The sequence below is a fragment of the Diadema setosum genome, chromosome 3 (genome assembly GCF_964275005.1).
Source record: "Diadema setosum chromosome 3, eeDiaSeto1, whole genome shotgun sequence".
NCBI lineage: Eukaryota > Metazoa > Echinodermata > Echinoidea > Diadematoida > Diadematidae > Diadema > Diadema setosum.
In genome coordinates, this window is record NC_092687.1 from 5,334,065 (window position 1) to 5,358,459 (window position 24,395).

A 24,395-nucleotide genomic window follows, 5' to 3' on the forward strand; every position below is an offset into this window, starting at 1 on the left:
AAACTAAAATTAACGATTTTCATTCTGCCAATTTGTTACAGGATGGGTGCGAAACAGTCACATGTGCCAGATTCCGTCCTGAAAGAGATTGCCAGAGATATCCCAGACAATGAAGCCATCGAGGCCCTTGGGAAAGAATTGGGCTTCAATGTGGCAGAAGTCCAGAACTTCATTAGAGGTAACAGCAAATACCACGTAATAACTAACGATGGAACTGTCCACATGCTTCGGAAGTGGAGTGAGAGAGTGAGCCCGTCGAAATGCCGATCAGAATTGAAAGAAGCTCTGATGAGAGCCAAGCTAGTGCGGATTGCTGAGACGCATTTGAATTCTGGTAAGCTTTGATATCCCAACCCCCCCCCCCCAGCTCGCACACACACACACACACACACGCACACACACACACACACACACACACACACACACACGGACATCCTCAAACATACAGAAACAGAAAAAAACAAAAGAATTTTCACTGCAGGAATGAAATAAAAGTAGTGGAATGTGTCGACGTCTATAAATTATAAATTTTACAAAAAGAATCCAGAAACAAGAAAGCAAAGGTAGGTAGAGAAATCTCTTAACGCATCCAAAAGTTGTATTTACCTGTGACGGTTTCGACGACGGGCTTTTATCTTTCTCAAACGATGGCTAATTGGCAACTGATGATTTGGCGCCAAATCAACCGGGTGTGACATCCGAGTGATAGCGCCATTGTAAATGTCAGACAGTTGGTATGCACCCCCATCCCGGTTATATTGTGGGAAGTTCCCTCTCCAAGCAAAACGCAGTATTGTTTATTTCATATTTCCTTTTTGTTTGTTTTTGTTGTTGTTGTTTTTACCCAAGCCGCTCGAAAAAGTTTAAGCTCCTGAATCTTAATTCATTATCCAATCAAAACATATCTAATTGCTTATTTTCTGGCTCACATAGGAAATTCCTCTTCCTTTAATTTTCAAGGTTTTTTTTCTATAAACAAAAAATCAATACTTTGGATAATCCATTCTCTTGCCAGTTTTCCGGATGAAAAAAACCCAACAACAATGAAATAAGAGCGGTGATTTTTGTAGATTGTATTACTGATCATCCAGACAACTGTACGCTTTTGTTGATTCTCCATGGAGGTCCAGGGACCAAATGCCCATCCCCTGTCCGTCCAGGAAGGTCTCTTCCCATCTCCAAGGACTATCGTGCATTTGATATACTCACAGTAGAACAACAGTAGAGTATACTTGGCTTGTAAACTAGAGATACCTCAAGAAGTGTCACGTTCAAATTGATGAAGATAAGCATTGAAGACATTATCCAGTAAGTCTTTCGCTTGACTGGTCCCGTCTAAAATCGATGCGCATTTATAACACTTTTGAATAGATTTCAAACAAAAAGAAAACTAAACTCTGCTCCAGAAATTTCGACTTCATTAGAGACAATTCAGTGTTTAGCCTTCTTCGCCCTATAATTCTACTTAAGTCTATAGTTGTGTAATATTTTAAATCTGATTAATTTCGTTATGAATGGCATCGCACTTGATTTGGTTTTTAAAAAAGTGATACAGTCGATTAGGATTTTTTTCCTAGTAGTTGACATTGACATATTTCATCGTTTGCATTTTTTCAGATTCAGCAGCATCCGGTGTTTCAGAGGGAAACTATGAAGACGTCACTCCTGGCGAGGTTCGGCAGTTAAAAGAACATTTGCAGATGATGTATAAACGCATTTGGAGCGACCTACGCACTTCCCCACTTCATCGCGAATCATCTGTGGAGCTGGATGAAATTTTTACACATCTAGCGATGTTTTTTGAAGGTATGGGGGGTAATAAAACGAGCATGTCCTACGATAATTTCACCAAACACTTGAAGAACATTTGCGATAAGAAAGAGACAAAGACACGTATTGCAATATTCGGAGAAGCCGGTGTTGGCAAGACAACTTTTCTTGCCAAACTAACGAGGGACTGGGCTTTGGGAAGGTGTCTGAAGGATATTGATCTTCTCTTCCTAATTCCTCTGAGGGAAATCGAGGGAAACGCATGCTTTTGTGATATCATAATGAACATGATACCCGATGGAGAGGAATTTGATGGATCAAGAGTAGAAGAATACATTCGAAAGAAACAGAACAGGGTGCTGATTCTCTTTGATGGTCTTGACGAGTACGGACAAGATATCAGCAAAAAAACTTCAAATGATGATAGCATTTCTGTGATCAGAGGCGACAAGCTCACATCCTGCCCCGTTGTTGTTACCACTCGAACATGGAGAGCTGAGCAAGTAAAGTCCATCACCGAGATGGAAAAGAACTACAAATTTGTTGAAATTACCGGTTTCGACAGACAAGATGTGATTTCTTATATTTCAAAATTCTTCCCCGACAACTGGGTGGCTAGATACAGTCTCATTAAATTGATAACAGACAAAGACAGTTTAGTAGCACAGTATATGCAGCCTTACCCCATTTACTGCAGCATGCTTTGTTACATTTGGCACGATGAAGGAAGCCGCACAATAATTCAGAGACTGGAAACATTCGCTCAACTCTTCCAAGAATTGATCCATCATCTCATAGTCCACTATGCTGGAAAGGAACAAAACCATTGGACGAAAGCAAAAAAGCTGAAGAAAGGCGAGGACGCTTTACAGCAGTTTGCCAAAGATGCGCTCTCTTGTCTCCTAAAGAATAAGCTTGTGTTTCAAGAAGAGGACCTCGAGATAAGTGTACAAGACCTGAAAACTGTCTGTGAAATTGGGGTGCTCACAAAAGAGGAGCGGTTTGTTTGTTGTCGAGAAAATAACAGAAGAAGAACGAAGAATGTGGTCGGATACCGAATTCCACACAAGTTATTTCAGGAGTATCTGGCAGGTTTACATCTGGCATCGCTGTATGAGAGCAACAGGGAAGAGTTCAACCACCTCGTGAGAGGACTTTTGGAGGACTACAGATTATTTACACACCTTTTTTACTTCACCGTGGCACAGAATAAGGAAGTCGGAAGGGCTGTCCTTGTTTCCTTGTGCAAGATCGATGACGTATATCGTATTTCACCTAATTGTGACCCGTGTGAATATCATGGACATCAAAAGATCTTTGATTTCATCATTGATGTCGCATTTGAATGTCAAGAAACGTATGCTCTAGAGCCTGTCTTCCTTGCCCTAAACAAAATGTCGTCATTGACAATGGTAGGTTCCGGACACACAACTCGTGGATGGAATTTTGTGTATAAGGCCGGTGGTAACTTTGTAAGTACTCTTCATGGCACATTCAACATTATCACTATTTTGATTTTTCTTCATACACTTAACCGATACTGTAGACGAAAAAGAAAAAGAAAAATGATAGGCTGCCACATGAACTCTGCCTCTGCAATAAACTTGTGTCAGAATAATCGTGCATGTATGAATGTGATTTAAATGCATTGAAAAAACAGTTATATTGTGAGTCGCATTGTCAGGAACTAATCTATTTTTTTTTTTGATAAAAACTTCTCCATAACATTTGTTTGTGTGGTATCTACAACATATTATTGATATCATGTAGCATCGTGGTTAGGATTTTAACAGAATATCCACACGCCTAACATTAGAATAACCATACCTGCACTAATGATATTTGCACTTTGCACTCTTTTACTTGTATGAAATAGATATTAACAAAATGAGACATTACTTATTTCATTTTTGGGGGGATGGAGGGGGATTATACTTTTAAACCTCATTATATTTACACCATATAATTATATAGTGACTAATACTATTTGAAAAAGTCATGCAGCGTTGGTCTACTTTTGTGTTTTGGGCTTCCATGAAAAGGCAGCAAAGCGTTTAGATGACCCTGAGGTTACAAACGTCCGATGTGGCGCTGAAGCTCCTTTCCGACGTATCGACGTTCTCTCTAACCTCAGAATGTTGGAGTTGGAGAATGTCAGACTGGATGATGACTTCTTTAGAGCAATGGCTATCTTAGCTCCACAATCAAAGGTAATATTACTTTATGAAGAACATATTACATCTATCATGTATAATATACATAGATGCAGTTCTTTATAGAAACATATCTGTTTTCTTCCCCTACAATAATACTGCAATAACTTTGACCATTTTTGGAAGATATGTGTGTCAGTGTCAGCTTTTTAATAAGTGTGGTATGATTATCTAAATACCATCTTCACTTCCGCTGGCCGGGGGTTCATATTTGGTTCCCCTCCCCCCCCCCCCCTCTCTCTCTCTCTCTCCCTCTCCGTCTATCTCTCTCTTTGTAGGCGTTCTTGTATTGTTACCCATGTTTATCTGTCTTTTTGTGTCCTTTGTTTTTTCTCTTTGCAAAATAATTTAGACCAGTATAGATACACTTGAACGATTTTTTTTTCAGGAAAAATTGGTAATAAGACACCATTTTTTTTTTATTTTATTTCTACAGGATGAAATGTGACCATGCATCACAAATGAACAAAAAAGTCGCACGCACTATTTTTCTGTTTGTGAGGACTGAACATAACTGAAATGAGCCAACCTAGCCAATCTTGAGTTTTTGATATTTTCTGAAAGAGCAGGTCTTATTCTGCACTACAGATTTGGATCATAAAATGAACAGGAAATTGTGTTTTTAGAATTTATTCTAAGCACACTTTTTCTTAAAATTGTGTGAGTCGGTATGCCTATAAGTTTTATTACAGAGACCCCCTTTGATTCCTTAAAAACCCTGTATAAGCTGTCACTTTCAAATCTGATAACTTTAATATGATGATACTACAGATCATTCAACAGCTTTATCTGATGATCCCTTCGGTTTTTATTCATTTATGTATTTTTTGCGACGGTGGTTTCTATCCTGTTTTTTTTTTCTTTTTTTTTTTTAGTCATCGCAAAGCCAGCACACCTTTAAAAATATTAAGCACTTGAATAGACCCTGTCCTTCAGAACCTCATTTCTCATTTCACGCTATCCAATATTTCTGTCGTCATTACATTTTGTTGTTTTTTTTTTCAACCTCCTACAACACTGCGTAGCTGGAATCAATGCGTGTTCGTTATTGGGATGGTTACGAAGGGTCTGGAATCTCGGCTGCTGGGTTACATGACTACGCTATGATTATATGTACCATGCCGAACCTTCAGATTCTGGAGCTAACTAATGTCGACGTTGGAGACGATTTCTTTCTCGCCCTCGCAGAAACAGAACCAGCAAAGGTATCTCATATTGTATCCGGTTTTTTTTTTTTTTTTTTTTTTTTTTTTTTTGGTGAAATATTGTGCAACGGACTTGATAGCACAGTTTCAAATGTGTTATTTCTTTCAAATTCGCTCTCACTCTGCATGTATGGCGATATATATCGTCGCTGGGGCGATAAGACCTCGTATCTACAAAATGTCAAATGTTCAGGAGAGCCAAAAAACATGGCGCCCAAAGCACTGTGGCGAATGGGATAGCCTTTCCTTTGACATGCCGTGGTGGCTTCATTTTTGGAGTAAGACAGTTGGGATTTGGACAGGACATCACTTAACCCATTATTTGACCATTAATCTAAAAAAACTCATTTTCACCAAAAGTGCAGATACAAGGTCACCGCAGCGACGATATATATATATATATATATATATATATATATATATATACATGTATATATATAAAGTTTCCCCTTTTCGATCATAATCGCATGAGAGATTGTAACCCATTAATTGGTGGTTTAAAAAGAAATTTCATAATTATCTTATGCTTGCCTATTTTGATCTCGTATTGTGAAAGAACAATATCAGCAAAGATCTCTACAAAATACATGTACTGCCAATAGATTAATGTATTTAAATTGACATTTCTTTGAGGTGATGATCTGTCATATCGTAAAAGTTAAGTTATATCCATGCATTGTGTTTACGAACGGTTTGGTTGCGCAACGGAGAGGCGTCATAATCAAATATTTTAAAGTAATGTATCAGAGAAATAAGGCCTTTCATGCGATATCTGGTCTTTACGTATAACATCGAATTTTATTAAAGTTTTGGAAAAATATACTCCCATATTGTCATCCTTTTTACTTAGCAGCATTAATCGCGAATACCTCTTATTGACACGAAATGCAGTTAACTCCTTTTGCAACCATATTCGTCTTAATTATGAATAAACAATTGGTGTCATTGCTAATTACAAAGGTGAGTAATGGTGGTAGAATTATGGAAATACAATTATGATATGATTTTATGGCTTTTCAAACGTGTCACTTGAAAAAAAGAGCCAAGTTTCCTTATTCATATTTCTCAAACTTTTTATCCACCCATAATTTAACCGTTCTTTCCACACAAAAAGACACACACACGCACGTGTATATCATACATGTATATATAGGACCTACATATATGTGACTCTGCACCACAGAACAAACAAAAAGTCGCCAGACGTGATTTTTTATTTAAGGGCAGATTTTGAAAGAGCAGACTCTAAACATTAAAATGATGTATCACTCAATTCAAATGGATTATCCTACCCTATATAAATGTTGGAAATAAAGCACACACTCTGGAGAGTGTGAAGTGAGAAAAGAGGCTCTTAAGTACAGTGTCTATTCAAGAGCCTAATCTTCCCCAAGCCGTGCTGCCTGTGCCATAAATGGGGCAAAAACATGATGTTAACCATTGTAGTACCAACAATTAAAGGATTATCAGATTAAAGTGAAATTAGGCATGGTCTATTATCACATTCTGGAAATAATAAATGCCAACTTTCAGAGCATTAGCATCACCCTTTCAAAAGTTATTAGACTTGAAAGTGAAGAGGGTGCAAAGGATTTTCAGAAAATGAAAGGGGTCTCTGAGAAAAACCTGATCTCAATACTCTACCAAAAAAGGGTTGTAGAAAAACTGCTGAAAACCCACTTTTTTATTCAATTTATGATCTCAAACTCAAGAATCATGTAGAAGAAGAATATCTCTCTCAGAAAATATGGAAAGCTCAAAATTGACTTATTTGACCTTTTACCTTTCTTGAGTCCTCATGTAGAATCAAGGGGTGCGACTTTTCGTTTGTTTTGTGATGCAAGGTCACATATATGCATATACGCATATATAAATCCTTACATATGACTTGTAACACATACAGGGCTTCAACCAATGTAATACTTCATTTTCGATCACTAGATTCAGCGATTGAAATTGCACGGAACGTTACTGTCAGCCAGTATTCTTCAATCCATTTCTCGTCTACCCAATCTGAAATCCCTCATTGTACACCGTCCTAAGTATGAGGTAAGCTTGGCGAAATATCAAAATAAAATTGGGTTTGCTTCGACAACGTAAGGTTGTGAAAAATGATATTTTGGTCCAACCAGTGACTGGAGCTAGCTCGTTAATGTGTTCCATGTACAATACTTGCATATTTAGGAAAAACATTCAATGCGCTTTATACCAGGAAAGGGGACGTGGGGGTTGGGGTTGATGACTGTTTGTTTACGGCGTATGCCTCATCAAGCTACTCCTCATTCTTGGGTAACTAACTATTAAAACACATGGATATATAGTAAATCATCAGTGGATGTTATACTTGAATTTCAAGTCCCGCAGGGCTAAGTGATAGGTCCTTACGTGTTTACTTTGTATCGCAAACCCATAGCTGATATTCTCGAGAGGCATAACATTCGCTATGCTAATCTATACTTATCTTAATGTTAACTGTTATGTTGAGATAAAGAAGTGGATGCTGCTGAATAACTTGAAATTGAAATGGAGTTCTTGTGTTCTTCCCGATAACATTGTATTACATTGGTATCACATATTCAGATAGGGCCTCATCCACGTCAAGCTCTGCTTATGATGACGGTCCCCTGTATTGATTTCTCCTATGTTAATAGATACAGTATACCTTAGTATGTTATTTTGATTCATAATTATGCCACTTCAGACTGAATGTTGTTACGCAAATGATTTTTCTTTGTATTGATTTGTATGTATCTGTATCATTTTGTTTTCATTTGCAATTGTATTCGGAGAAAGAAAATGCAGAAATAAACCAACCAAACAAACAAACAAACACCAAAGCGTCTACGAAACGCGAAAATCGCTCTTGATAATGTGGGGTGTGGAAAAGGATATACACCCACCCACACGAGGAAGGTTTTTGTATTTTCCTACTTGAAAGAGATCTGGTGCACACTTCTTGTGAAATATTTGATTTGCGTTTCCATCAAGAAAGTGAGAAGATGATTGCGTCTTTTGACTTGAAATTCAGACATCTTTTGCACTTTATTGGTGGAAAATACGATTATCTGTTTATAGGAATGTAAAAGGTTGTGGAAGGAGGATATTCATTTGTGTGTGAGTATTTTTTTCAATCAATAAAGCAAGACAAGTATATTCAGGGAAATGTGCTGGAGGAGGGTGTAGGAGGGAAAATCAAATCCCACACAGAGGAGATTTTTGGATTTTTAGATATAAAATTCAGTGATGAGGTGCATCCTTCCTGTGAATATATATGATATATTGTTTCTATCACGAAAGTAAGAAAAATATATTGAGGAATATATGTGAGCCGAGGAACGGTGTGGAGGGGGGGGGGGGAACCGCACACGTTGGAGGTTTGTTGTTTTATTTTTCGGAATTGAAATTCAGACATCTGTTGCCCCGTTTGGGTAAAATTTCGATTTTTGTTTCTGTCAAAAGAATAAGAAATAGTATATAGAAGTTTTCACTGAAACGGGATGGGAAGGGTGTCCGAGGGGTGATACCACCTCCCACTCGATCGAGATTTAAGCAAATTCAGATTTGAAATCCAGAAATTTGGCGCATCCCCTTTTTCCTGATATATTCGTGTTTGTTCTATCGAGGAAGTACAAACACATATTCAGGGAAATGTGCGGAGGATGGTATGCACTTCACAAAGGAAGGAAATTATTACATTTTCAGGCATGAGATTGAGTGATTTGGTGCACCCTTTTGGTGAAATATTCGTATGTTTTGTTGCTATGAACAAAGTAAAACAAATATATACATTTCATATTCAGGGAAATGTAAGAGGGGAGGGTCTGAGAGGGAGGGAGTTCGATTTTTTTCTACACTTGAAATTCAGAGATCTTTTAGTGAGGTATTTGATTTTTTTGTTTCATATAGAGGGTAGCAAAATCAAATACTCAGTAAAAGGGGAGTGTGTGGGAGAATTCTTGCATCTTTATGTTACCCGTCACGTCGATAGCAGCCACAAGCCGGATTCTTCGAATATTCTCCGAACAAGATATTTACTTAGTCCAGTATCCAAGCTTTAATTCAATTTTAATTTATTAAACCATGCGCTTTGCATCCAGACATACTTCAAATCGAATGTGACGAGCATTGGAAGTTCGCTCTTGGTTTCTTTTTTTTTTTTTGGGGGGGGGTTCAAGATTGTCTGCCATACGGGACGGAAAATTATTGCTCCCAAGCAACTGTAAGTTTCGTTGAAATATTTCTTATGAAAAGATACACAGTGCATCAATTAAATTAAATTAAATTAGCGTTAGGAGAAAGGGAAGCATCTTAATCGGCTTATACAGCACGTGCTATTTTGATAACTAGTATGTGACTCGGTCTCCAGTGCATAAAGATTAATAGAAATAAAGGTGTTCCCCCTCGCTAGGACGATCATGCCATAAGCGAGTTTTCGCAAGCACAATGTGGCCGGTATTTGAGCGTGCCGTGTGCAAAATTTGCTTCTGCACATGGTCAAATCCAAGAAACGTCCCGTCCTGTGGAAAAAATGAATACGGTACTCGGCCAAAATAGCGCTTGGTCCCGATACTGAGCAGGATTGATCCACCCACCCAGCTAGCCAATCAACGATCTTGTTCCCGCTTAGATATGGGAACTGTCACAGCTGATTACTTTCGCGTACTCTCGGTCTTCCCGTCGTGTAGCGAAACCCCCCTAATGGTTCTGAATGGCGCGGCTTTTGTGCTTGAACGCAGCCTCTACTGAAATCCACGTTGTAAAAAAAAAAATAAAGAAATACTTCATATTTCACCCATTTCTGGTAAGCGAGACACTTTTTGAAATTTGTGCTAGGGGTATATAAAACCGTATAGTTTTCAATCAGGCAAAATCAAATTCTATTATTTTTTTTCTTTTTATCGGTAACTCAAATAAGATATGACTTTCCTCGGTTGTGGCGCGCGCGATCTGTGGCTGTTCTTAACGTGACGGTTCTCAAGTATTGGTTATTATAATTGATATGTAGATCTCATACATAGGAGGTGGTTAGTGTATTTTTAATGAGTGTATTGCAATACTAATTTATATTTTGTATTATTTATAAATATTAATAATATCCTTTAACCAAGAATTACATATTTTATTCTCAAACTTTCATTTGGACTTCAGCCTTCTACGTCACATCAGGACACCGAGAGAGAAACTGGAAATAAGGTTTGTTGTAGATACTGGCATGTGCTGCTTAAAAACTATTCTATTTCGTATTTTAACACTGAATACTTTCGTGTGCTGCATTATATTACGAAATCATATATGTTTGCCTTTGTATGATGCAGATGATAATGTCTTCTTTTGTTTTTCTTTTGATCAGTTAGGTAGTATGAAATATCTGCCTCTGTGTCATACCGGATTACCAGTCATGTCATGCTTAATTGCATTCACAATGTTTACGATGCTAAAATATCTACTGCTATTTCATTTCCTAATTTGCATTTCAGAAGAGTCTCCTATATCCCCGATATGTTTTTTTTTTCTCTCTCTCTTTCTCTCTCTCTATCTCTCTCTCTCTCTTTCTCTCATTTTTTTTTTGAGGGGAGTTATATATTTTGGACCTGTGTTGTATCCGTGATCTTAAACATAATCCCTACATTCTGTTCCAATATTATACCTACCTCCAAGCAAGCGTGCTTTTAAGTCCTTCATTGTAATCCTGTCTTTATTATGTTTATCATGATGTTTATTATAATGACACACTTACAAATGCTTACACAGTGAATAAAATAACGATATAGCTATATTCACAACGGATTTATTACGTGGACAACGATCAGACAACATCAATTACACAAAATTAAATACCTTTCCCCACGCAGTACACATACACTATATAACCAATGACTCATTTTGTTTTGTCCAGGATTCCCCATGAAATTGTCTAACTGAACAAGTGAAATTTGAATAAATAATCATGTCCGCTATGAGTGCATTTCCAAGTAGTGGCGTGGCAATCCAACTTTATCAATTTATACACTTTTTTGGATAAGTGCCAAATGTCACTCCGGTAAATCATTACATTTACCCAATTGATATGATAATTCTACATAATTACTACATTATCAATAAGTGCCTTTCATTCTTACATGCTACTTTTTATTAAAAGTGATTAACATCCCCCTCAGTTCTGTTCTTTTCTTGCATAGAATATCTCTATCTTTCTTTCATGAGCGGCGTCCGTGTTAAGTTCGAAAGGTACTGTCAATTTAACAATGAGGATGCGTTTTATTCTACCAAGACTACTATGTCTGGTCTTCGATTAGTTCAGTGTAACTACGTGGGGTGGAATCGTTCTGCCTGCCACTTTGCACCCAGCTGGATCAGCCTATATAAAATGACTACCCACAGCGAAATAAATGTGGTCTGCAGATGGCCATCTGCAGGCCATCCGATAGCTATCCGATGCTATGCCATCCCATAACTATCGGATGGCAATTTCACATGCATATTAGTTATCATCAGCAAGCCATCGGCTAGCAGATGGCTTGCTGATGGGTACATTTCCCGACGGCTTGCTGATGGGTACATTTCCCGATGGCTTGCTGATAGCAGTGCGGATGGCTATACCTACTGGCCATCCGATGGCTATCCGTTGGTTATCAGATGGCTATCGGATGGCAATTTCACATGCAAATTAGTTACCATCAGCAAGCCATCCGCTAGCAGATGCCTTGCTGATGGGTAAATTTCCCGATGGCTTGCTTATGGTAAATTTCCCGATGGCTTGCCGATGGGTGCATTTCCTGATGGCTTGCTGATAGCACTGCGGATCGCTATACCTACTGGCCATCCGATGGCTATCTGGTGATTATCCGATGGCTATCGGATGGCAATTTCACATGCAAATTAGTTACCTTCAGCAAGCCATCCGCTAGCAGAGGGCTTGCTGATGAGTACATTTCCCGATGGCTTGCAGATGGGTGAATTTCCCGATGGCTTGCTGATGGGTAAATTTCCCGATGGCTTGCTGATGGGTATACATTTGCCAACGGCTTTCCGATACATGGGTACATTTTCCGATGGCTGATAGCACTATATATGGATGTATAACATACCTGTACATACCAGCCACCCGCAATGGCTTGCTGATGGGTACATTTCGAACACACTCTGAAGAGTCTCTTCTGCAGGCTTGACCATCTGGTACCTCATGACTTCTTGGCTAACATCAGGTACCGTATTTGAGTATCTGAACTTTGATTTGCTCAGTTTTCCCATCCATAATTGCTAGAGAAACATTAGTACCGGTAGCAGGAATTCCTCTTTCCACTGTCCATTCTCTTGGAAGATTAGCTGTAGATTCAAATTCAAGCTGTTTGGGAGGCTGTAGCTGCTCCATCATGTAAAATCAAATGAAGAAATCCGCCTTAAAATGCATGCATCCACAAACCACGTCACAATCCTTGTACGTTATAGTAATGGGACAATTTCTGGCTGGTGTATCCGGTCACATGAAGTCAGCACCCTTCTGCAGGAATTTCTAGCTGTTACGATCAAATTTCAATATATATGTCATTGCCACAATCCACGCAGAGACTCCGTCATCTCGGTTCATAGAGATAGGCCTACTAGTACTATAAAGCACTTCCCACCAATATCTCAAAGTCCGATCGGTATAAGACTTACCATCGCGTAGGTATATATCCAGTGCACAACACACACAGTCCCACTCATAGCAATTTGCGTAAATATGTCTCATGGAGCTTAACGTATCACATGGCAGGAGTTAATTGACACAATTTCCAATGCAAAAACGTTTAGGCTCCACTCCTGATACTATGTAACATTGCTTGGTCCTTTTAGAGACTACCATTAACATCTCGCGGGTTCACAATCACTCACCATTCAGTTGGTATCGGGTAATCATGTTGATTCATCATCTTCTAGCTGACACTGGATACCGGTACTATAAGGCTCATACTGAACATTGCAGCTACACTTGATCCACCATAATTACAGGCTCTTCAGTTTTCACACAAAGTTAGGACATTCTGTTACTGTGTGACATTAAAATATGGGATAAAATGGGAAACTTGCTTACCTGCTGATAAGAATGATGGAGGAGAGACATAGACCCTATTGGAGTTGTGCATGGAGTGGTGTAGGAATGATGATGGCCAACGGTTATTTCAAAGCTGGTTTAACCAGGGAGGTGGGCACCTCATTGGTCTGACCACAAGGTCATCATCACCCCATACAGTCTCTCCCCCAGTCTCTTCCATTTGGCCTGGCCCATACATTTTCTTAATGACACACAAATATATATTGTATATGAACTCCTGGTTTCAGAGACTATGTTTGCTGATGTCTTCCTGGTGATACAAATGATCAGATTTTTGAAACTACAAGTTTTCTGATGGCTTCCTGATTACTGTTTTTATTTGCCAATGTCATCTTGATGGTTGATGCTTTGCCATCAGCAAAACATCAGCTACCTAATGTCTTCCCGATGGTTAGGTGAGAAGCTGTTTAAAAAACCGAGTTTGCTGATGTGCTCCTGATAGTTATCAATTGGCCATCCATTCGGCTAGCCGATGTCTTGTTGATAACTGGGTTAGAAACGATCAGAAAGACATCAGGTACCTGATGTCTTCCCGATGGTTAGGTGAGAAGCTGTTTCAAAAACCAAGTTTGCTGATGTGCTCCTGATAGTTATCAATTGGCCATCGGCTAGCCGATGTCTTGCTGATAACTGGGTTAGAAACTATCAGGAAGACATCGGGTAGCGGGTGATTGCTGATAGCTACCAAATCACTGCCCAAATGCTATCCGATAACCATCGGATGATCATCCGATGGCGATCGGATGGTATTCTTTTTTGGTATGGGTAGTGGGAAAAGACTCTTTGATTGTACGGTAAATATATTGCAATATGTTGTTGTGTCTCCTTTTATACCTTTCAAATATGTCGCGCAATTTGACAAATATGATTGAGAGTGCCGGTTATATTAGGACATAAGACGCATTAGTTGTTAACCTTTCCCCAAACCTTTAAGGATTTGCATATAATGGTAAGGAGTCAATACAAGCATTAGTTACAAAAATTAGTACCCTTTTCGGCAAGTTGTACATAATTGATTTCCAGGTGAGATTTTCGTCAGAAAGGGCCATGAGCTTTACGCGTTGACCTTGGACCAACAGCGGCCTCATACGTTTGTTTTTTTTTTTTTTTTTTTTTTCAGTACTCGGTTTGTCTTTAAGTACCCCCTTTATCGGTTTTTTTTTTTGTGTGTTTTTTTTTAACAGAATTCTACTTACTGTTATCGACATCATCAATGAAGCCTTTGGCCTTTTTCAGACTTTCATGACAGTGAGCCATCATTGACTGCTTATTTAACTATTGTAGTTCTCGCCTGAGAGTACAGTCAAGTGCGTTCTTCACTAAGTTGTCACCTTTTATTCTTGACCGCGCGTATGCGAGGGTATCACATTCTAATACTGTTAACTACGTCCAAGCAAGCCTGCTTTTAAGTAGATTTTGATATAGTTCAGTTGAATTTATGCTCCGACTGAAAGTCCTTTAACATATTAAACAATGTGTTTCATTATGTTTGCAATATTCTATTGTGCATATTTCAGTTCAGATCTAAGCAACGTAATGAAAAAAATGAGCATAAAATATTTTACGAGGGAAATGCAAAGTGTCGCATTAAAAAAGTGGTTGAAGGATTAAACAATGCAAGTGACGTGCAATCATATGTTGAAGGTAACATAGACGGGTACGTGTTTGTATTGTTTTGTCGGGTTCGTTTTGCATGTTCTGAAGATATGTGTACTTCAAATCTTGATCGTTGTAAGAAAAGCGAGTGAGTGAACGAAGGAATTCGGGTTAACAAAGACTTGGAAATGATGATTGAAGATTTCAAAAGTTACAGCTACGATGGTAACGTATGATGCCACTCATGTTACCACGACTGTGATAATGAATGTCATTATGTATCATATAGGACATTGTTCTGTTCATGTCCCATAAGTGATGAAGCGTTATGGCTAATGTTAACCAACATCTGTCTTTGTTGTAATGCAGTTTATCATGCTCTTTGTTCTCGAAGCTTTTTAATCGAATACACTCAATTCTTCTCTCTGAAATTAAAATTCATATCACAAATTGTTTTTGGAAGAAAAGAAGAAAAATGTAAATCAGTTGAAAGAAAATAAATGAATTATACGTTTAAAGGGGTGGTGGAGTTTCGGTTAAAATGACAAACCTGATACAAAAGACTTTTTTTTAATTGCTGAGTACGGCGTATAAATCAGCGAATGCCTAGCGAATGGCAAAATTTGGCAAAGTCCAGATACGCTCGAATCCGCTCGAATTCGCAAGCAAAATGTGGTTTTCGAACGTTCGCCGAACGAATGATGAGCATGCTAACCGTGTAACGAGCGGATCAAGTAGCGAATGAAAGCGAATGCGTACAGTCCATCCAACGGATGCTAAGCGGACAAAGCGAATGAGCAGCGAAAACCCAACATATGCAGAGCGATACTGCGGCAATCACGTGACGGATCTCGGATGACGCACACTTTACCAAATCATTTTGAGCAGTGACAGTGTCAAGTAATGTTGTCTGTCTAAAAAAAAAAAAAAGAGTGAACATGTTCACTCATGAAGGAGTAAATAACAGAAAAGAGTGAGTTTCGAGTGAAATCGGAGTGACTTTGGAGTGAAAATTTTCATTTTCACTAATTTTGGAGTGACCTCAGGGATCACTCGAAGATTTTGGAGTGATCCCTGAGGTCACTGCAAAATTAGTGAAAAATGAAAATTTTTACTCAAAAGTCACTCCAATTTCACTCGAATCTCACTCTTTTCTGTTGCTTAGTATTCACTCCTTCAAGATTGAACATTTTCACTCTTCTTTTTTTTAGATAGTTGTGACTGTGAAAATAGCCCCAAAAAGAAGAAAGCAGAAGTAACCACCAAGTACTCCTGATGTCACTCATTCAAGATTCCCCTAAAATTGTACTTCCCTCTGATGCACTGATGATCACGTGACGATGATGTTGGTAGTCCAAAACCCTCCATTACGTCTGGTTCCTCCAACTGGAGTCGAACTTTCACAATTCCCAATTTCCTTTCAGAGATTCCCATTTACTACAGGTTGACTTTTGTAGCAGTGGTCTAGATAAATGTTCTCTTATTACTTAATGCCAGAATACGTATGATGAAATGTCATGTTGGGGCTGTAGCATAGTGGATCCGACTCCCGAACCGAGGACCCGGGTTCGAATCCCGCCCCGTGCTTACATCCTTGGACTAGATTTTTTTTACCCCCGATGTCCTTCTCGATCCAGGTGTATAAATGGGTACCTGGCAACGCAGGGGTAATAATAATGGCAGGGCCCTCTGGTAGAGCAGTGACAACACTGAAGAGGCTACCCTGGGCAAATAAGAACTTTACCTTTCTTATTATTATAACTATCATTATTATCATTATGGTGCTATATACGAATATCTATTTTTTTAAATCTACATTTGATTAACGTGTGCTGCTGTGCAGATTTGCTAGGCGAATTTGGACGAAGGGCGGACGAATGAGAAACGAATGCAGAGCGACCAAAACTTTAAATCAGCGGCGTATCTAGGGGAAACGGCGCCCGGGGCAAGCGTGAAAATTGCGCCCCTAATTTCTGAAAAAGTGTTCAACCCCAACCCCATCCCGGTAGGGACTTTAAACAAAGTCTACATGATATACTTTTTTCAAGCACTTAAAAGGGGTCTTTTGAGGGTGATTTAAATGTAGCGAATTTTGATAAATTTTGGCGAGCGAGCGCAGCGAGCGAGCCGAACATTTTGGTATTTCAGCTTACAAAACATGGAATTCTTGCCATTTTTTGCTTATCAAATCTTACAATTCTAATCAAGATATAGTGACGGCCTTATATAGACAACGATTTATACCAACAAACTGAGGAGTTTTAAAAAATACTCTAAATCAGTGCGCGCGAGTGAGCCGAAATTTGTATATTTCTGCGTCATCATCACGTTTTGTTCTTATCTCTCTTTATATATATATATATATATATATATATATATGTATATATATATATATATATATATATATATATATAAATATATGTATAAATTTTGGCGAGCGCAGCGAGCGAGCCGAAAATTTTTGTATTTTCAGCTTACAAAACATGGAATTCTTGTCATTTTTTGCTTATTAAATCTTACAATTCTAATGAAGATATAGTGACGACCTTATAGGTAACGATTTATACTAACAAACTGAAGCCGAAATTTGTATATTTCCGCGTCATCATTACGTTTTGTTCTTATCTTTTTTGATTTTCTTTTGCGCCCCCCCCCCCCGAATGTTCGAAACCGTTGGCGTCCTCTTTTGATCCAATCGGCGATCGCCTTCAGAACGAAAGAAATTGCAGCCGCTGCTCAGTGAAACATTTTGCCTGCTAAATATTAAATGACATGTGTGAACACAATAGACCTTGTCATTTTGTCCGCGTCATCGTCACGTTTTGTTCTTATCTTCTTCCTTTTTTTGATAAATTTTGGCGAGTGAGCGCAGCGAGCGAGCCGAAAATTTTTCTATTTCAGCTTACTAAACCTGGAACTCTTGTCATTTTTTGCTCATGAAATCTTACCATTCTAATCAAGATATAGTGACAGCCTTATAGATAACGATTTATACCACCAAACTGAGGACTTGAAAAATGCTCTAATAGTACGAGCGAGTGAGCCGAAATTTGTATATTTCCGGGTCATCATTGCGTTTTGTTCTTATCTTGTTTTATTTGGGTTTTTTTGCGCCCCCCCCCCCCATATGTTCGAAACCGTTGGCGCCTTTTGATCCAATTGGCGATCGCTTCAGAACGAAAGAAATTGCAGCCGCTGCTCAGTGAAACATTTTGCCTGCTAAATATTAAATGACATGTGTGAACACAATAGACATTGACATTTTGTCCGCGTCATCATCAAGTTTTGTTCTTACCTTCTTTTTTATATATATTTGGCGCGCGAGCGCAGCGAGCGCGCCGAAAATTTTTGTATTTCAGCTCAGGGAACATGTAATTCTTGTGTGAACACAATAAACATTGTCATTTTGTCCGCGTCATCATCATGTTTTGTTTTTATCTTGTTTGATTTGGTTTTCTGCCCCCCCCCCCTTCCGGGCGAGTTTTTTTTTTTTTTTCTTCTTCTTCTTCTTTTTTCTTTTCTTCTTCTTCTTCTTTTTTCTTTTCTTCTTCTTCTTCTTCGTTTTTTTTTTCTTTTTTTTTCTTTTCTTCGCTTTTTTTTCGTTTTTTGCGCCCCCAAGGAGTGGCGCCCGGGGCACGTGCCCCCCTTGCCCCCCCCCCCCACCCCTCAGATACGCCCCTGAAATCAGCGGATGCTAAGCGAACATTCCGTTCATCCCGTTCGTCATCCGCTCAAGATTTTGGACATGTCCAAAATCAAAATTTGGCTCCGGCGGATCTCTGCGAATCTCTGCGAACAGCTAGCGGATACAACGAACGTCAAGCGGGTCACGAACGACGAGCAACGGAAGTGAGCGTATCTCCAAATTTTCGGATCCGCTGGGCATCCGTTGGCTCGATCCGCTCTAGTGTGACGGGGGCTTAAAGGAAAATAATCAAAATAAAACGATGGACCCTAAATTCATCAGGATCGCTTCGTTTACTTTGTTTGTTTGTTTTTTATATCTCAGGGATTTCAAAACCGATTTACATGTCATAGACATTGAATTCCCAATATAATTGTAGGTTCTTTAACATTTCATAAAGTGAAAAAAAAAAGAAATTAAGGAGCCGAATCCTCACCTTACTCGACACTATTCCATACCTTTTAATTCAAACATGTAAATCTCAGGTATATTATGATCTTATGTACGTGACGTTACATCATATTTAAATATGCGTCATAAAACCCATATATCCTGATTTCTTGTAACGATTCAAAAAAGGTGAAATAGGTAGTTGGTGAACCTAATCAATCTCCAGTTGCTGTTGTTTATATCTTTTCTGGAATAACTATTGAAGAGTTTAATCGGAAGGCGCCATGATATATCCATTTGAATTAATCATAAGAAAATTGTCTTTCTGCTCTAACGTGTGTTAGTTAGATAAAAACGCACTACAGTTTTCTCCTTGTGGATATTTACTTATATGGACACCGGCTATGACTTATAAAATTAAAGTCAGAGAAATTTTGATTTCTGATATTGTAAAGCGCTATACATCCAAACCTCCAAATTTTGAAGTATATTCAATAATGCAACCTGACAAACACGTACAAACGCACAATGCCTTTCCAGCAGATAATGGGTAATCCATGAGTAGTTGGCTGACACAGGAACGTCTTTACCTGAAGCCATGTTGAACATCCGTCAGTACGCGTACATTGTTTCTGTTGTTTCTTTCAAGGTGTGACATCATCTGGCTGTACACAATGTGCTCAAGGACTATGCGTGTGCTTGCTGTATTAAAGCAAGATTGGCCTATAATTGCTGGCTTTATTTCGCTTTTTACACTTTTGCCTTCTTCCGATCGAGTGAAATAGTTCCTTGCTGTATTGACGCTTGAAACGAGTCGTTAGAGCAGGTATACGCTCGCAGACATGTTTCTTCAAAAGACGTGAAGGTGTGGCATCTGGTCCAGCAGACTTATGAATACCAATACAATGAGCAGTGTATGATGCGTTGGGTGTCGAGCCCGTGGCGTACACCCATTTTTGCTAGTGCTTAATATGTAGCAGATCGGCGATCTTTTTATAGGGTGTTTCCACGAACTAACTGGACATTAAGTAGATTGACAGATATGGGTTAATCATTGATTGTGATTTAAGCCAGGCCAGCACTCTTTGACATAGCTAGCTTCGATTTGGCACAAATTATATGCAGTTATTCATTTTATGTAATCAAAACATTTATATATTTTAGGAAAATAGGGTCCAGGAAATTGTGTTATCAATTCCTGTGAATGGACAGCATTTCTGATTGATGGACAAAATTAAATGCATTGTTTCAAAGTAACAATCATGTAATTCAACTTAACACCACTTTAGACTTGTACCGCGACGATAAGTATACAATTCTTATTAGGTGATCCGAGTATCCTCTCGGATCACCTATTGTATCTGTATGGAGTCTTTCTTCTTCTTCTTCTTCTTCTTCTTTATTTCTTTCTCCTCAAATCTTGTGCAGCGGTTAACTCAAAAAGTCCCCTACCTATCACTTTCAAACTTATACCATATATGTATCATGTCCTAAGGACGACAGATCTAGTGTATCAATGTGATCAGTTAACCGTGACGTCATTATGACGTCATTATCTGAAATCACGTTTACATCAATATCTCATTAATGGTACGGAATTTTTGAATGAAATTAAGATATCATATAGTTCAAGTCAAGGTCTATTTATATAATTCATAAAATTTAGTCACGTTCATAGTAAACGAGCGCATACGCGCGCGTTGAAATTTAAACATGCCTTGTGACCCGCTACAACAAAATGATCCTAAAGTCGGGCGAGGTCGATTATTTGAAAATTGCATGACACAATTTCCTAATCTTTCTGCTTTAAATTTATATATAACACGTCTTGCAAAAATAATCGGCTGCGGAGATATCGATGTTTAAAAGAGAGCATGTCAAGACGTCTGGGAAATCACTGTTTCGAGAAAAGCGCCCTAAAAGTTCTCCTTGCGACGCAATCACAATCAAGAGACACGCAAGTCAGTATTCACCTCCGGACAATAGAAGTTAAGCCCTAGCAACCCCCGAAATGCTCATTCAAACACAGCGTCGGCGGTCTCCTCACCGACCAATCAGTGACCAGCATGTCAGGAGAAGCGGCTGGGCATAGCGCAACCCGCCCGCACGCACCAGTCGACTGGGCAGTGTGCGAGCTTCACGCTTCGGTTAGCGGCAAGCAGCAAACTGACCAATGAGATCACTCTGGTCGTTGTTAGGGGCGGAGCCTATGTGTGGCGCTCAATCCAAATGTTCGAACCAGTTTCTGCTTCGTTGAAACGCCCCAAAAACATGGCCCAGAAAAACGCTATTTTTTGGTCTTTCCTTTCATCAATTTGCTTCAAAATTTCGACAGGTGATAGAAGACATGTCAGACTCTATGTCAAATTCAGAAAATCGTAAGTTTTGACCAATTTTGATGCTCTAACTTCAAACTCGATTTTCACGGCTTCGACCGTGCGCGACTTTAGGACCATTTTGTTGTAGCGGGTCACCCTTAATTAACCTCAAAATTGTTTTGCACACGTTTCAGGTCATTTACAGCATTTCGAAAAAAATCGACGGACGCGTACGCGCGCGCGCATATACGCACGCACAGCTCTTGTGCAATAGAAATTTCCCATTTTATCGCACGGATCGAATGTCTGAAATTTCAAGGAATATTTCTACCAAGTTTCAAGTCGATCCGACTCAATATGACGTCATACGGGCCCGTCAAAGTTGAAATTCCGCGCGCGCGTCAATGGCGATATACAGTGCAACTATGCCAAAAAACTGCTAATTTTAAATCCGATTTTACTCGTCAGGATGGACGGTGACCCCCCATTTTTTTTACATATTTTGAAAGCTGATGAGTTGTACATGTCATTTCATTGGGTGGCAATGCTGACAAAATGTGACTGTGCACCTCAAAACGAACATAAAGTCGCACACACTGATTTTGCGTGAGGACTGAAAATAAGTGAAATTGGTCAACCTAGCCGAACTTGACCTTTTCATATTTTCTGAAAGAGCGGGTCTTCTTTTACATTATGCTAAAATATGGTATCATAAAACGGACAGGAAAGTGTGTTTTTTTAGCAGTTTATCTCGAACATTTTTGGTAGAATAGTGTGATTAGGTGTGTCTTTAGAATCCCTTTTTCATTTCTGAAAAACCTTGTCCACACTCTTCACTTTCAACTCTAATAACTTTTCAAAGGATAATGCTACTGCTTTGAAAGTTGGCTTTAATCATGAACAGAATGTGTTAATGAGGCATGCTTAATTTCAGTTTAATCTGATAATCTCTTCATTGTTGTTACTCTGGTGGTTTACTTCCTGTTTTTTGTCCCATTCATCGCACAGCCAGCACAGTTTGGTAGAGATTAAGCGCTTGAATGGACACTGTACTTCAGAGCCTCTTTTCTCAGTTCACGCTTTTCCTGAGTTTGTGTTTTCTTTCCAACATTTAAATAGGTTAGGAGAGTCCATTTGATTTGAGTTATACATCATTTTAAAGCTTAAAGTCTGCTCTTTCAGAATATGGTCTCAACTAAAAATTCATGTCTGGCGACTTTTTGTTTGTTTTGAGGTGCAGGGTCACAAATGATTAAAAGATATCAAATTTCTTAATAAAGTAAAAAAAGTGAATTTTCAAAATGACGTCATCAAATTTCAAGTTCACTCGACCATATCTCACTAGTCCTTCGTCAATTTTCACCCAGATTTCGGTATGTTGTAGCTTATTTAATGTTCTTACAAACATATATTACAAAATTTTGATTGGATGACGGTTTAACCTCGTAAAAATGGATTGAAAGTAATCTTGTCAAATTTGACCAGTTTACGTGTTATCTCTATGGGAGTGCAGTTTTTCTTGAAATGAAAATTGACATGACTATCTTTATCGAGCACTAGCTCACTTACCCTTCGGTAAATTTTTCCCAGATTTTAATATGTTGTAGCTGAGACGTTACGCTATCGTTAATGTGCCCTTCGCTTTTTCATACGCTGTCGGGATCACGTCAAAAATTGTGGGTGAAATTCAAGCTTATCTTCGATGTATTGAGATATTTCTTTCTTTCTGCAACTTATTTTGCAATAACTCAAGAAAAACGGCCTCTATCACTTCCATATTTTGCACATGTTTAGTTCATGTCACGAACATCATTTCATAAAATAACAACTACTTGATCAGACGCCATCTTGGGTATGTAAATTAGGGTCAAAGGCCATAGATGTTTCATCCTGTATCTTGGTGAATACATGTCCTATCTTTCCCATATTCTGCACACGTGAAGACCATGTTACAGGAATCATTTCATAAAATAACTACTTTTTGCTCAGATGCCATCTTGGGTGTGCAAAGTGGGGTCAAAGGTCATATGTACTTCTTTTTCTATCTTCGCTATGACGTGTTATCTCTATGGGAGGGAATTTTTTAGATGTGAAAATTGACATGACTCTCTTTATCGAGCACTATCTTCGGTGAATTTCTCTCAGATTTTAATATGTTGTAGCTGAGACTTTGCACTATCAGGACTCGAATCATTGATTAAAAAAAAATAGGATCACCTTAATTTGTCAGTGATGACAAATTACAATCTCTAGTTTTTTTTCGTCGATCTCTCCACAGAGTTGTTTCGTTGAGAGTTCCATCACCCACCTTGACGTAGGCTTGCAATCTCTCCAGCTTCTCTGGCAGTTAAATGTGGCCTCGCTCTGCCCCAATGTGAAGAAAGTCTCTGTTTACGTATCACCTTACGACGAATCCTATGACCTGGGCAAGGCGTGGCCACTCTACTCTCACAAGGTGGAGCTCCACCTATATGGTTGCGCTTGGTTCCGATTGTTCGATGAATTATTTGCACCACGTACAGTAACCGGACTGTCTGTAACAGATATGGTATTGACCAATGATGGGGTCGTGACGCTGATCAAATATGCGAGTTCTTATCCTCATCTCAAGAACGTGTCGTGAGTTCACATGAAACCTTGGACTTTAATGGTTTTTTTTAATCTTTACAAACGTGATGTTTAGCACACTCTTTCAATTTTAACAAACTGACATGAAAGGCTGTCAGTAAGTATAAAAGATATCTATGTCGCCTTTACTTTTTTCATTAGTTGAAAATGCATTCGAATTGACAGTTGATCTTGTTAGAATCCATTATGTCATGACTCAAGGAGAAAGCTGCAGCAGCGAAAGTAAAAGAAAATATTTATTCTAGACAGTAATATCTTATTTTCTTAATGTCGTAAGAAAATTACAGAACAAACATAATTGTTACGAAAACAATTCATCGTACTTCTTTCAGCCAGTCAATCATGTAAAGGATTTTACATTCTTCCCAATGGAGAAGCTACCAATAATGACGGAAACACTGTTGAAAATATTTGAGCTGAATTGAAAAGGGATTCTTATGGGTCTATGTTGTGTAGGGCTAGCAAGTATTCAAAACAGAGTGAGGGGTTACTATC

General features: G+C 38.7%; 2 protein-coding genes across 2 annotated transcripts in view; one reads left to right on the forward strand and one right to left on the reverse strand.

The window, feature by feature from the left end:
• The window catches only part of LOC140226684 (uncharacterized), a 493,686-nt gene that overhangs the window by 303,513 nt on the left and 165,778 nt on the right, over window positions 1–24,395 (reverse strand). The gene's annotated exons all lie outside the window — the stretch shown is intronic.
• LOC140226620 (uncharacterized) lies at window positions 43–23,895 on the forward strand. The gene is made up of 5 exons (XM_072307069.1): window positions 43–334; window positions 1,627–3,242; window positions 3,813–3,980; window positions 5,117–5,188; window positions 23,551–23,895. The coding sequence occupies exons 1-5, from the start codon at window positions 43–45 to the stop codon at window positions 23,893–23,895; spliced, it is 2,493 nt and encodes an 830-aa protein (XP_072163170.1).